Below are 13,622 nucleotides of genomic sequence, written 5' to 3'. Positions count from 1 at the left end.
CATTAAATACATGTCACGTGATGTTATTATGTTATAGTTAACCATAATAAATATGATATTAAATAATGACATTTTAATTAAAATTAAATATTTTTTATTTATCAAATATAACAAATAATAACTGTATTTAATGGATAATTATTATAATTCTAAATGACCAATTAGGTTGACACAAGTGTTCCTCTAGTCACTCACTTGCATATTTCCACTTAGCTTCCGGGTAATTGTCATACTTACAAAACATGTCAGAACACAAAGACCCCAAAGCTAAAGCAGAGCTACTCTCTCTTTAAATTTCAATCCAAATTTTTTCCTCTGAACCAAACAGAAAAATTTCCAAACTCCATTACCACCATCACCATAATGCAGAGCTATTCTTTCTTAGGAAACACAGGCTCAGGGATGATCCCTTCAACATCCTCTTTACTCTCTTTATACGCATCTTTTTCCACTTCTATGATGCTCTTACGAAACGCATACCATGAATTAGTTCCCCGTAAAATTGAATCTTTCCTCATTTCAAAGCTCACCATCTTATTCTCCCGTAAAAAATCCGCATCTCTCGACACCTTCATCATCGACGATTCTTGGGACGGTCTCGACCGCAACAAGCTCATCGACGCCGCAAGATTCTACTTATCGTCCAAGATCGACAGCAAGAATAAAATCATCCGAGTCGGTAAGTTCAGAGGCCAAGAGAATGTAACCGCCGCTTTAGTCGAAGGCGAAACGGTCGTCGATGTGTTCGACGGTATTGAGATTACCTGGCAATTTGCCAAGGAAGAGGGGAGCAACGACGGCTCCGGTAACGGCGGAAAGAACAGTAAAAACAGTAACCGGATTTATAATAAGGGTTACTTCGAGATTACTTTTGAAGATGAGTACAGAGATAAGATTTTCAATGAGTATTTAACCCACATTATTCATACTTCGAAACTCATGACTCAAGGCGAAAAGCTTTTGAAGCTGTTCACGAGGTCTCGCGGCGGCTGGAATAGCATAGATTTTCAACATCCGTCGACGTTTGACGCGCTGGCCATGGATTACGAGCGGAAGCAGTCGATCATCGATGACTTGAACAGATTCTTGTCGAGGAAGGAATATTATAAGAGAATCGGAAAGGCGTGGAAGCGCGGTTATCTTCTTTATGGACCTCCGGGGACTGGAAAATCGAGCTTGATTGCCGCGATGGCGAATTATTTGAAGTTTGATGTGTATGATTTGGAGCTTGCTAATATAATTTCTGATAGTGATCTGAGAAGAGCCATGCTTGATATTGATAGAAAGTCTATAACTGTTATTGAAGATATTGATTGCAATTCTGAGGCGCATAGTAGAGCAAAATCTAAAAGAAAATCATCATCATCTGATGATGATGATTCTGATGATGAACTTCGGGTCACCAAGGTAATTAAGTTTATTCTAATCATTCAAGATTTTTTTTACAAATAAAATAAACTACGGATTTGATCTAGTAGTCTAAGTTTTAGCCATCTTGGCGCTATGATCACGGATTCAACTCCGGCTACACCATTTCTTAAAGCAATAGAGTGGTTGGGGTTAAACTAGTGGCCATTATAATCGGATTTATCAGGTATGTGGACTTATGAACGGTCAACATTTTGGAGTTTTAGACTTCTACTCGGTGGAATGAGTCCTCGTCACTAAAAAAAAGTAGCATCTTTATGCTGAATTATATATTAGCATTAATCACTCAAAAAAAAAATATCATAATTTTTAAAATACGTCAATTTTGTCCTAATTTCGGTAACTATAAGTTTATTTCAATTGTAACCATTTTTTTTAAATAAAAAAGCTTATGATCAATTTTTTTTAATAAAAACATTTCAAAAAAATTGAAGAAATTTGTTTATAAAAAAAATCATAACTAGCATTGATACATAATGTTTTTTTTTCTCTCACAATTACCCTACTATCTACTATGCTATGTTTTGCTCTGTTTTTTTTTTTTTTTTTATGAATATGTTTTGCTCTGTTATGTTATGTTTTAATGATTAATTTGGTATGAGCAGCAATTTTCGCTTTCGGCCTTACTAAACTGCATTGATGGATTGTGGTCGAGTTGCGCGGAGGAGAGGATAATCGTATTTACGACAAATCACAAAGAAGTTCTAGACCCTGCATTGCTTCGTCCGGGGCGGATGGATATGCACATTCACATGTCCTATTGTACTCCTCAAGGATTCAGGATTTTGGCCTATAATTACCTTGAAGTGAAAGAGCACCCATTATTTAAAGAAATTGATGAGTTGATAATGAGTACGGAGGTGACCCCTGCATCTTTGGCTGAGGAGTTATTGAAGAGTGAAGATGCTGATGTGGCTCTTGCAGAAGTTGTTAATTTCCTTAAACAAAGGAAGTTGGAGAAAGAAAAAGCTGAAGAAGAAAAGAAAACCAAGAAAAGCATTGTAGAAGAATAGAAGAAAAGCTCTGTTTAGTATGAACAGCTTACTATGTTATGATTAATTTATAGGATTTTAATTATCATTTAATTTTTATTTAGTTAGCATCATTTAATTTTTATTTAGTTAGTATCATTTATGTGTTTCACACGTGTGTCTCGTAATTATTTCAGCTCTTTAGGCATTTGAAAAGTTGTAACCTCGCTCATGCATTGCAAAGCATAACATCAAACTGGAGTTGAGACATAAAAACCCAAATAAGAGTGCAATAGGATATTAATGCAAAAGAAATTAAAGATGAAATTTTTAAGTAATTAGACCTATTAAAAAGTCATCATGTATGAGGAATTTTTATCATTTTACAAGATAATTTGTGTATTTCAATGTATAAGGACAAAATAGTAAAGTCCTATCATTCAATAATAAAAAGAAGTACTTTTATGCTATATTCATTTAAAAATTAACAATAGGAAATTAGGGGGAAAAAGTGAGATGGAGAGAGAGTTTGCACTAAGCTTAGATTGCCATTGGGGGCAGTTAGAAGAATGGACAAAATGTAATGAATTGGTAGGAAAAAGGGTGCCCTAAAAAGAAACTCCACTGTTTTTTCTTTTTGCTTTAAAGTCATTTCCTGGTAGATCATTTAGCAACAATTGATATTCAGTGGATGGATGGCTTAGCTTTCCACAACTCTAATTCATTCAAAAACAACAAAAAGAGTGTTGGGGCCGGAAGAGCTTCCCTAAGTATGCAATTGGCTATACTTGTGGTGTTCTCACATTCATACCAGTTATTTATATAAAAAAAAACAATATTAATATCAATTTTTGAAATTATAGTATTAATTATTATGAGCGGTTTATGACCGGATTGATGTGTGGCGTAATCAAAACTATTCGGTAGGTCTTTAATTATGGATTTGATTAACAAATAATAATAACACAAGAGATTTACGTGGTTTGACATTAAATCGTACATCCGCGGATGAAAAGAATCAAATTATCCACTAATTATCAAAAAAGTACAACAATGATATAATATCCCCAAATAGGTAACATTTCTAGTAAATATGCCTTAAAAAACTCACAAAGTGCTTATGTCTCTATAAAAATAACCTAAAAAGGTTATTGATAGTAATTGAATTATACTTATTAATTAACCAATAATAATAAAGTTATATTTTATCCAAATATTCCACAATAGAATCTTATACAATTAAAATTCTAGGCATTATTTCAACATGTAGAATTTTGATGTGTTACAGATTGCTTATGGTTTTCTATCTAATATTCATCTTTAACTATTTTAAACTTTTACATAGTCTATTAGCCTTCTATATATTTTTTAGGATAGAATTGGTACTTAAACCATTATTTCAACATTTAAAGCAATTAAAATAATAATTAAAAAGTTAATTAAATGATAAATAAAAAGAGATTCACCCTTAATGATAGCACACACCCTTATAAATACAAATTTATCTCCACTTTTTAATAGAGAGCATATGAATTAAAGAAATTAAGTAATTAAAGTAAAGATTTCTATTTAAAACTACCGATTTTTTTAATTTTATCAAAAAATACTCTTTTTTGGTAGTTAATTAGTAACTTATTGGTAGATTAGAAGTAAAAGGGATATTTTTGTAAAAATTTAAAAAAATCAGGTATAGAGGCTAATTTTCCTAAAGTAAATATACAATTAGTAGTGCTCTCATATCTTAAAAAAGTTAGACTTGAATTCAATCGAGATTAAACTAGAAAAGTCAATCAATGTCAGTGTATGATCTTTAGTTCAATAGCTACTGACTAATAAAATATCTAATTCTTCAAAGGGATGAACATGAAACGAATAAATGTTTCAGAAATACATGTTCATGGATGTAGGTACTTTTTGTCTCAATCCCGAGCCCAAAAAAAGTTGTTATTTTATGGACGGGTTCAGATTTCTATTTTTATGAAATTTCTCATATATTGCATCCAAGATAAAAAGTGACGTATGACAGTCTGCATAAACGGTAGTCCTAGTACGACTAGATGGTGACTGCCACCTGCTTTAGAATCGGTCACTAGGTTGCCATAATTTTGAACAAACAAGCGAGATTCAGACCACGCACTGCTTTCGCTAATATTTTTCAATCAGAAGATAGTCATAAAAATTATAATATAATTGATGAAATTAAAAAATTTAGTCATAAATAAAACAGTCAAAATATAAAAATATTATTTGAATATGTCTAGTTTGTCACAATTGAAAATACTTATAAAAAATTGACAAAATTTAAAAGTTGCACCATAAATAGGAAAAAAAAGGTTAATATGTTTAAGGGATTCAGCCGAAATTTTGAGTCGACATCCTTTAGAGACAAATGAGTAGTAACAGATTTACATAGCTAGATGATACAATTGTAAGATAAATGTCGGTATAAGTATATGTTCTTGTCTTTCGTCCCATTATAGCTGAAATAACAATTATATTCTCTAGTTTTTAACGTCCCATCGAAGCTGATTGTTCACATCCTGTGGATATAAATTTGTTTATTTAAGCTTGCTGAACAAAATCGAAGCATATATGATATTATGGAAGAGCTTGATCTTTTGGTTTTCTGGAAAAACTATGACACTATCGTAATTGGTTTGACGTTGTTAATAGCAATAAATTATGCTATCTGGAAAGCTTGGAGAAGTGATAAAAAGTCCGGAGGTGTTATGGGACGCGTTGGTTTCCCTGTCGTCGGTGAAACTTTCTCTTTTCTGTCGGCAACTAATAGTTCTAAGGGTTGTTATGAGTTCGTCAGGCTCCGGAGATTATGGTCAGTCGTATTTTCCATTTCTCTACGATTACTTCCATGTATGTATGCAGGGGTATACGTTATTCATGTGTAACTGAATTAGCTGATGGAATTAATATAGATTATATTTCATATTATAAATAAGTTGAATCATGTTAAATAACTGTTGAAAGAAGAGAGTGAGAATTTTAGCAAAAACGTGTAGGCACGGGAAGTACTTCAAGACGAGAATATTTGGGAAGATTCATGTGTTTATTCCGAGCACAAAAGGAGCAAGACAAGTATTGAGTAATGATTTTGTAGAATTCAACAAAGGATATGTGAAATCAATGGCCGACGCTGTTGGTGAGAACAGCTTGTTATGCGTACCACATCATACCCATCAAAGAATCCGCCGTCTTCTTTCTCAACCTTTCTCCATGCCTTCACTTTCCAACTTCGTTCGAACTTTCGATCAGATGCTTACGCCAACACTCAACAAATTAGAACAAACTGGCCACAGCTTTACTGTGCTTGACTTCACCATGAAGGTAACAAAATAATGAATATATTCGGGTTACATCAACCAACGTGACAATATATATTAAGAATCTTCGGAAAATGACAAAATATTACGTCCATAATAATAAAAGAAATCATTGTATGATTTTAATAAAAAATGAAGTTTGGTACTAAATTGAGATATAGGATAAAGATCAAGTAAAGCTGAGTGTTTTAATATGTATTGTGAAACTGATAATTTATTGGTAAATTTGTGGATGTTGTAGATGACATTTGATGCAATGTGTAATATGCTAATGAGTGTGAGAGATGAGTGGTTGCTTGGGGATATAGAAAAGGATTGCATTGCAGTTTCAGATGCCATGCTATCTATTCCATTCATGATTCCTGGTACCACATACTATAAAGGCATTAAGGTTTTTACTTTTCTTCCCATTCTCTTTGTCGTTTTTAAGGTTGCGATTTCAGATGCCAACAAATTTTTATTATGTTACTTATGTCTATATGAAACAGGCTCGTAAAAGGTTGACGGAAACCTTGAAAGGGATGATTGGGAAGAGACGGAGTGGAATGGAGAAGCATGACGATTTTCTACAGACAATGATAGAGAGAGATTCATACCCATCGTCCGAGAAGCTCAATGACTCGGAGATCATTGATAACCTTTTAACTTTGATCATTGCTGGCCAGACTACCACAGCTGCAGCTATGATGTGGAGTGTCATGTTCTTGCATTTAAATCAAGATTCCCTAAATAAACTTCGAGTTAGATTTTATTTTATTTATTTTTACATTCTGAATCTTATGAAATAACTCCTCATTCGAATACTATTTTCATTGTCATAAATTTGCAGGAAGAACAATTGTTCATTGCCAAAAATAAGCAGGATGGAGACTCTCTCACCCTTGAAGATCTTAACAAAATGTCTTATGGATTAAAGGTTAGAATTAGCGTTTTAGATGCTTATTAAGATTTATAAAATTTAAATTATCACAAATTATTAAATTTAATATTTGAAAAATCCACATTTATTATAAATGGTGCTCAATTTTTGCATTAGATTTTAAATCAACCTAAAGTTTACCATGAAAAAATATGACTACTATTTGAAAAAAGGTATTTTTTTTTATTTAAACTGCATTAATCATCCTCTTATATAAATAAATTTTCAAGGTCCAAGAGTTTGTGGGAGAGATTCATATCAAAAAAAAAAATATTTTTAATCCTCAATAGTTAACACACTTTATTTGGGCATTAGAAAGATTTTAAATGACTGGGTGCTTCAAATTAAGCTACGTATATAAAATAATATACAGAACATCAGCCTCTCAAATTTTACACACCCTAATTAGGTCCTTAAAGTTTAGTTTTACTAACTTTTTGTTTTCTTGTGTCATAATTATTTTAATTTTGCATTGTCCAGGTTGTCAAAGAGACATTGCGAATGTCAAATGTCTTGTTATGGTTTCCTCGAGTTGCACTAAATGATTGCACAATTGACGGCAAGTTCTTTCTAAATTATTACATAGAGACAATGTGATGATCAAATTGAATGATCGAACCATGTCGATAAATTCAATTTGGTTCAATTTGACAATAAAAAAAATTAATTTTTCAGTTCATTTTGATTTCGGGCATATTCAATTAAGTTTTAGTATAAACACGGAGCCAAAATAATTGAACCAAATCAAACTAAGTGATGATTCAAAATTTCATCTTTAGGAATTTAGTTTATCTTTATTTTGAAGAAAAAAGAAAGGGAAAGAGTAAAATTTTGATTTGATTCGGTTCTATTCGAATCGAATGCGCACCCTAACAATAGCTATTACAATTTAAGTGATGTTTTCAGGATTTGAGATAAAGAAAGGATGGCATGTAAATATTGATGCAACACATATACATTATGACCCAGCCCTGTACAAGGATCCTTTGCAATTTAATCCATCAAGATTTGATGTAATCACCTTCTTCAAGATTTAATTTAATTATAGTGTTATGCCTAACTTTCAAAGATAACAATAATAATGTGTTTTGTAAATTTTATGTTATCAGGAAATGCAAAAACCATATGCTTTTATACCTTTTGGTTCAGGACCCAGGACATGCCTAGGAATGAATATGGCAAAAGTGACAATGTTGGTATTTCTACATAGGCTAACTAGTGGTCACACGTGAGTAATTAATTAAATTTCTAATTGAAGTATTGAATTGCTAATTATTTATTTGTATTATTTTGACTTCACTAATTTATTTAACTTTTGTCATTCTTAAACAGGTGGAAAATTCATGATCTAGATCTCAGTCTAGAAAAGAAGACGCATATTCCTCGACTAAGAAGTGGTTGTCCCATTACCTTGAAACCCTTAAATGATTCAACACAATAAGCAAATTGTTTATTCCACACATTCGTTATGCCACGTCATCTAATTTGCGATATTGAAATATTCAATTATTATTTATCTTTTTATCATTAAATATCCTAATATTGCAAACGTCTCATTGGTTTGTTGCACGAATGGTGTGGTATAACTGTTGCGTTGTATAATTATTCCAATAAGCAACGCATGTTTCTTATACAATTAATAAAATGATCTTTCAAAATAAATAATGGTTTTTAGATTTGTGTTCACTGTTCAAGGAATGTATTATTTGATGATATGCTCAACTGAAGTCTAGCTTGTGGTTTAGTTTAGCATTATTATTCATTATAAGTTTTCAATCAGCTTCTGCAAACCTTGTGGGTGGATGCAGAGATTTTCTTTCACAGACGTTTACATCCGGAGATTCTTGTTAACATGTGTTGGCTTTCAAAAATGAGCAAAGAAGAATTCAAAAAACGAAAACGAAAATAAAAATGTAAGGACGGGATACACGTACATTTTGAATCCATACGATACTAAGGCTCAGTTGATAGAGATTGATTTATACTGCTGCATTGTGCTTATTAAAGCCTGCTCAACTGGTAGCCTCTCCATACTTGATGCACCATAAAATCCATGAACCCCTTTGGTTCTCTTTAGTATGAATTCTGCCTCCTTAGGACCCGATATAGGACCTGAAAATGCGGCAGATAACAAACATAAAGCAGCTGCCATTTTATTGATGTGTAGTAATTTCACCAACTCTGCCCATGGATAACATGGTGGATGGATTCTACAGAATAATTTCTTACTTGCTACTAAATATTGGAAAAGAAACTAGTAAATCAACAAAACAATGACATCTGAATTCATTAATCTCAGCCAATGAAACAAAATGTTGCACGTAAACTTATCGATTTCTATGTTTTGGCATTTCATTTTTGAAAAGCGTCTAAAACTCCGAAACTTTATATTAATAACCTACTTTATAATAAATAAGATTTCGTCGTTTCTGTGCTATGTAGATAAAATATCATGCGACCTTAATAATAAACAACCACCAGAAGTTCATTAGAAGAGCCCGAGAGCTAGTAAATATACCTCCATGGCAAAGCACAATAATATCGGGGTTGACATTGCGTGCAGCATCTGCAATGGCTTGCACACGAACTACACTCTCTTCCAGTGAGACAGCTGTCTTTGCACCAATAGTCCCAGATGTTGTAAGGCCCATATGAGCTACAATAATATCAGCACCAGCTTTCGCCATTTCACTCGCCTCTTTTTCATTAAAACCATAGGGGGTTGTCAAGAGACCCATTGTGTGTGCTTTATGAATCATTTGAACCTCCAAGCTAGCAGGGACAAAAAAAATTAAAAATGAAGTCGCAAGAGTTGAATGACAAAATTATAGAAGAATCTAATTAGAAAATATAGTTTTGAAGACATACTCATATCCCATTCCTGTCTCTTCAAGATTCTGTCTAAAGTTACCATCAAAGAGCCCAACAGTTGGAAAATTTTGCACACCACAGTACCCAATTGACTCCAACTGCTTCAGGAAATAATCCATTCGGCGAAAAGGATCAGTTGCACATACTCCCGCAAGAACTGGTACCCGCTTCACAACCTGTGTTTTTATTGCTTATCTATTAGTATCAAATTCTGCAATACTTCAATGGAAATTATTTATTAGGAAGCTTCAGCAGCATAAAACTTACTGGCAAGACTTCATTGGCCATGTCAATTACTATAGCATTTGCATCAGCAAACGGCAATAAGCCCGCTAAAGAACCCCTTCCAGCCATGCGAAAGCGCCCTGAGTTGTATACTACTATTAAATCAGCACCACCAGCTTCCTCAAACTTGGCAGATATTCCGGTGCCTGCACCAGCCCCTATTATGGGCAATCCTCTTTCTACTTGATCTTTCAATTGCAACAATATTGCCCGAGTCTTCTGCAAAGTTTCTGTTACGACAATTTATAAATTCAGTAGTAGCTCTTTTTTATATTATAATTGCATTGTTGGTTTTTTGGTGTTCAAAAAACTCGTAATTTCTTTGTCAATTTCTCATTTATTTGCATAAAATCATCTGATAGATACAATAATACTTCCAGCAGTTCTTGAGTTAAATAAGCATAAATATTATGATTGATACTTTCCATTAAGAAATTGGTGCTTTATCTAGATCAGAAATTTTTTCCCATGACATTCATACAAAATTACATAACCATTATGTATACAAGTCAGTTATAACCTGGTCTTGCCTCTGGGTAGTTGCTTGGGCTGTAACAGATAGTCCCACTGCTTGAAGATTTTACATCAGGAACATTTTGAATATCTCGAGTGGTTTCAGAAACAGGAATAGGGCTCTGCATACTAATCTCTAAAAATGACTCAACCAGTGCATCTGCAAACTCTGGGTCATTGACATGAAAAGGGTATTCCTTTACCTATCAAAACATGTCAATTTCAATGTATGAAGCAGTCTACAATTCCAAGTGAAACTGAAGCATGGAGAGAAGAATGAAACTCAAAATATAGCTGACCATAAACAACAGTACCTGCCTGTCCTCATTTGTCTGTATTAACCTCTGTAGTTCATTTATGAGAACACCAGTGGCCTCAGAATCATAGAATGGTTTGCCAGGTGCATCCAAAGCTGAGAGACCCTTCTGTGGCAGACAAACACGGATCTTTGATGAGGATCTGTTAAGTTTATCTGCTATAAAGCGAGCAAAATGTTTATTCTCTTCCATGGTGGTTCGCATAAGTGAAACCTGAAAATGACAAATAATAATGAAAATAAATCAAACTGTAGCAAGAGAAAGTTGAGTAGTGTTCTATGAACAGATTAAAAAAATGACATGAAATCCCGTTACAAGAAATGATATCCCTTCAGGTTCTCTACCGCTAAATTAACAGCAATATTTCATGGAAACTTCTCAATCTTATGTTTTGTTTCCGTTTCTAGAAACACTTTTTCGAACCTCAAACTCTATATTTATAGCCTATTCTTCTAAAAATGTGGTTTTGCTGTTAAGTTTCGACATTTTCCACTTCAGGGTTTATTTTTACGTGCTATATAGATTGATAAATTGACAATAGCATGAAGGTAAAATTGCATGATAATATAAAATCATCACCTGCTCATTATGGATGTGAATCTTCCTTTGCTGAAAATTAGGAGGGATTGTATCTTTTCCTCCAAAGTTCACCACATCCAAGGCTCCTATACTCAAGACCAAAGGAACCTTCTTCTCTAAGATGGCATCAAAGCGGGACTCATCACAAGCCATGACACCTCCAACCACATAATCTGCAACCTCTGTTGTGGTGATGTCCAACACCCCCTAATTTAACCAGCGGAAATTGTTATAATAGAACATGATACAGAGATTAAGCCTGCATCAAGTAGCGATTCATAATAAAAGGTCAAATGACCCTAATTAAAGTTCCCATAATATTGGAGGCAAATCTATGTTAAGCTAACCTATACGCAACAACAACAGATGCTAATTTTATAATGAAGACTAGACTAGTATGACTTACATAAACAAACAACAGTATTATGAATATGATCATGCAGACCGAGCATTTATGCAACATTGCAATATTTTACATAATTCAAATTTCATAACGAAAAAAATTGCGAACAAAATTCTACCTGTATGAACCCCTCCTTAACAAGAGACTCCATTGCTCTGCCTCCAACTCCAGTAGCATGAAAAACCAACGTCTCAAAACCTCGTTTTTCTAACCTTTCCTTAACAGCATTAACACACGGAGTAGTAACACCAAACATAGTCATAGCAACAGTTAAACGATCCGAACCACCACCACCTCCAACCATCCCAATTCTTCCAATAACCATTCCAGCAAAAGCACTAGCAGCATTAGATAAAACAACTCTACTCACACTATTAATCCCACAAATATCCACTATAGAAGGAAACAACACTAAATCAGAGGTACCCACATAGGGCTGAGTCTGTCCACTGGCTACAGTGGACACTATAATCTTGGGAATACCAAGTGGAAGCAATCTAAATGCAGATGATAATAAAGATGTGCCTCCACTACCTCCTAGTCCAATTACACCACCAATATTATAATCTTGCTGAGCTTTAATTAAAAAAGTTTCGAGTGCTTTACTCATAATGGTAACAGCTTCTCCTCTATCATTTGGAAGCAACAAATTTTGAGATTCATTAAGTGAACTCAGAACTTCAGTTCTTGAGACAAATGTGAAATCCCTAATACTTTTAATTTCCTTCTGCCCGACTGAAACATCAACAACTACCACCTCGACCTGATGATCATGCTTTAAATTATGTGTAAATCGAACCGAATTGTGAAATTATATGAAATTTAAAAAACAATTTAGTTACCTTAGTTGATGAAAAGGAAGTTAGACTGGACCGGACGGAATCGAAGAGGTAACCGAGTTCGTCGAACTTTGTATCGGCGGTTCCGATACAGAAAACTCGGTGAATTTTGTCTGGAAGTGCCATTTTTATGATTCTCTGATGTGTTGAATCAGAAATGTAATTGGGCACAAGTACAATCGTAGATCTTATTTACTGTAATACAAAAATTACAAATCCATTTGGTTCGCTGTTTGGAAAGTAGACAGGAAATGACACTTTACAGTGATAGTGTAATACCAACACTGAGGGAGACATTGCTTGCCTGCAATAAGTGCAATTTTTCTTTTAGGTGTAATAGAAAAAATAAACCTAAATCGGTATCCAAATTTTTTAATTTTTAATTAATAGTCTAATTTTAATATTTATAGTAATTTTAGCCCCCAAAAAAACAGTTCGCTTCATTTTTAGTTGAATTTATAAATTAGCAATATAAGTAGTAAAATTAATTTTTGAAAAATTTAAAATTTTATTTCTAATAATAAAAATTAAAAATAATGTTAAAATCTAATTATAATTTGTCTAATTGTTTTTTATGATTGAAGATAAAATTGACTGGAAAAATCAAACAAAAATAATAAATATTGTGTTAAAGTGAAAAATTGAAAAAACATTGGCTAAAATTGCTATGAAAAGATGATATTAGAATATTATTACAAAATTTAAAAGTTTTATATAAAATTACAACAAATTTAATTTACGATTAGCCTTTTTTATAATAATAAATTCTAGTAAGCAACTCCCGCTCTACTTTGGGATGCCTCTTAATTGAAATGATATATATTGTTATGATATTATATGAATTTTACGCTTAATCTCAAGCCCTTTTCAGTTGCACTACGTTGCAATTTTGTCAGCTGCACCCTAATTCGCATTTTTGGTTTTCAATTACACCTTTAAAATCAAATTGGACTCTTTTTCACTCGGAAAAAATTCAAAAAAAAACTCTTATAAAGTACTCGTTTGAACTCTTTTCCACACAAAAAGTTCAAAATTAATGACTTATTTTAAATTTTTTCCAAATGGAGAAGAGATCAATTTATTATTTGAGGGTGGAATTGAGAACCAAAAGTGCGAATTTGGACGTAGCTGACAAAATTATAACGTCATGGTACATTTG

The 13,622-nt window shown here is 33.0% G+C and overlaps 3 protein-coding genes across 4 annotated transcripts; 2 read left to right on the top strand and 1 right to left on the bottom strand.

Moving 5' to 3' along the window:
• The first annotated feature begins 219 nt into the window (after positions 1–219).
• Positions 220–2,519, top strand: LOC126679222 (AAA-ATPase At2g18193-like). The gene is made up of 2 exons (XM_050374207.2): positions 220–1,407; positions 2,034–2,519. Exons 1-2 carry the CDS (start codon positions 364–366, stop codon positions 2,439–2,441), a joined length of 1,452 nt encoding a protein of 483 aa, XP_050230164.1. The 5' UTR covers positions 220–363; the 3' UTR covers positions 2,442–2,519.
• A 396-nt stretch (positions 2,520–2,915) lies between these two features.
• LOC126678562 (abscisic acid 8'-hydroxylase 3-like) lies at positions 2,916–8,349 on the top strand. The gene is made up of 12 exons (XM_056105533.1): positions 2,916–2,979; positions 3,062–3,192; positions 4,967–5,232; positions 5,283–5,301; positions 5,385–5,741; positions 5,979–6,128; positions 6,226–6,477; positions 6,567–6,653; positions 7,137–7,215; positions 7,563–7,669; positions 7,766–7,884; positions 7,989–8,349. The coding sequence occupies exons 1-12, from the start codon at positions 2,916–2,918 to the stop codon at positions 8,095–8,097; spliced, it is 1,740 nt and encodes a 579-aa protein (XP_055961508.1). The 3' UTR covers positions 8,098–8,349.
• Positions 8,350–8,379: 30 nt separating this feature from the next.
• LOC126677817 (toMV susceptible protein tm-1(GCR26)) lies at positions 8,380–12,783 on the bottom strand. 2 transcript variants are annotated; one of them, XM_050372612.2, is made up of 9 exons: positions 12,467–12,783; positions 11,743–12,399; positions 11,222–11,428; positions 10,640–10,855; positions 10,333–10,528; positions 9,795–10,042; positions 9,525–9,703; positions 9,175–9,428; positions 8,380–8,768 (listed from the first exon to the last, which is right to left on the bottom strand). In XM_050372612.2, exons 1-9 carry the CDS (start codon positions 12,587–12,589, stop codon positions 8,617–8,619), a joined length of 2,232 nt encoding a protein of 743 aa, XP_050228569.1. In that variant the 5' UTR covers positions 12,590–12,783; the 3' UTR covers positions 8,380–8,616. The 2 variants fall into 2 exon arrangements, with proteins under 2 accessions (XP_050228569.1, XP_050228570.1); XM_050372613.2 differs by having other exon boundaries at positions 11,743–12,387.
• Between the last annotated feature and the right edge of the window lie 839 nt (positions 12,784–13,622).

This window comes from Mercurialis annua, linkage group LG4, assembly GCF_937616625.2.
Source record: "Mercurialis annua linkage group LG4, ddMerAnnu1.2, whole genome shotgun sequence".
In the NCBI taxonomy this organism is placed as follows: Eukaryota; Viridiplantae; Streptophyta; class Magnoliopsida; order Malpighiales; family Euphorbiaceae; genus Mercurialis; species Mercurialis annua.
Note: the sequence above shows the minus strand (reverse complement) of the source record. Positions and strands in the feature narration are given on the sequence as shown.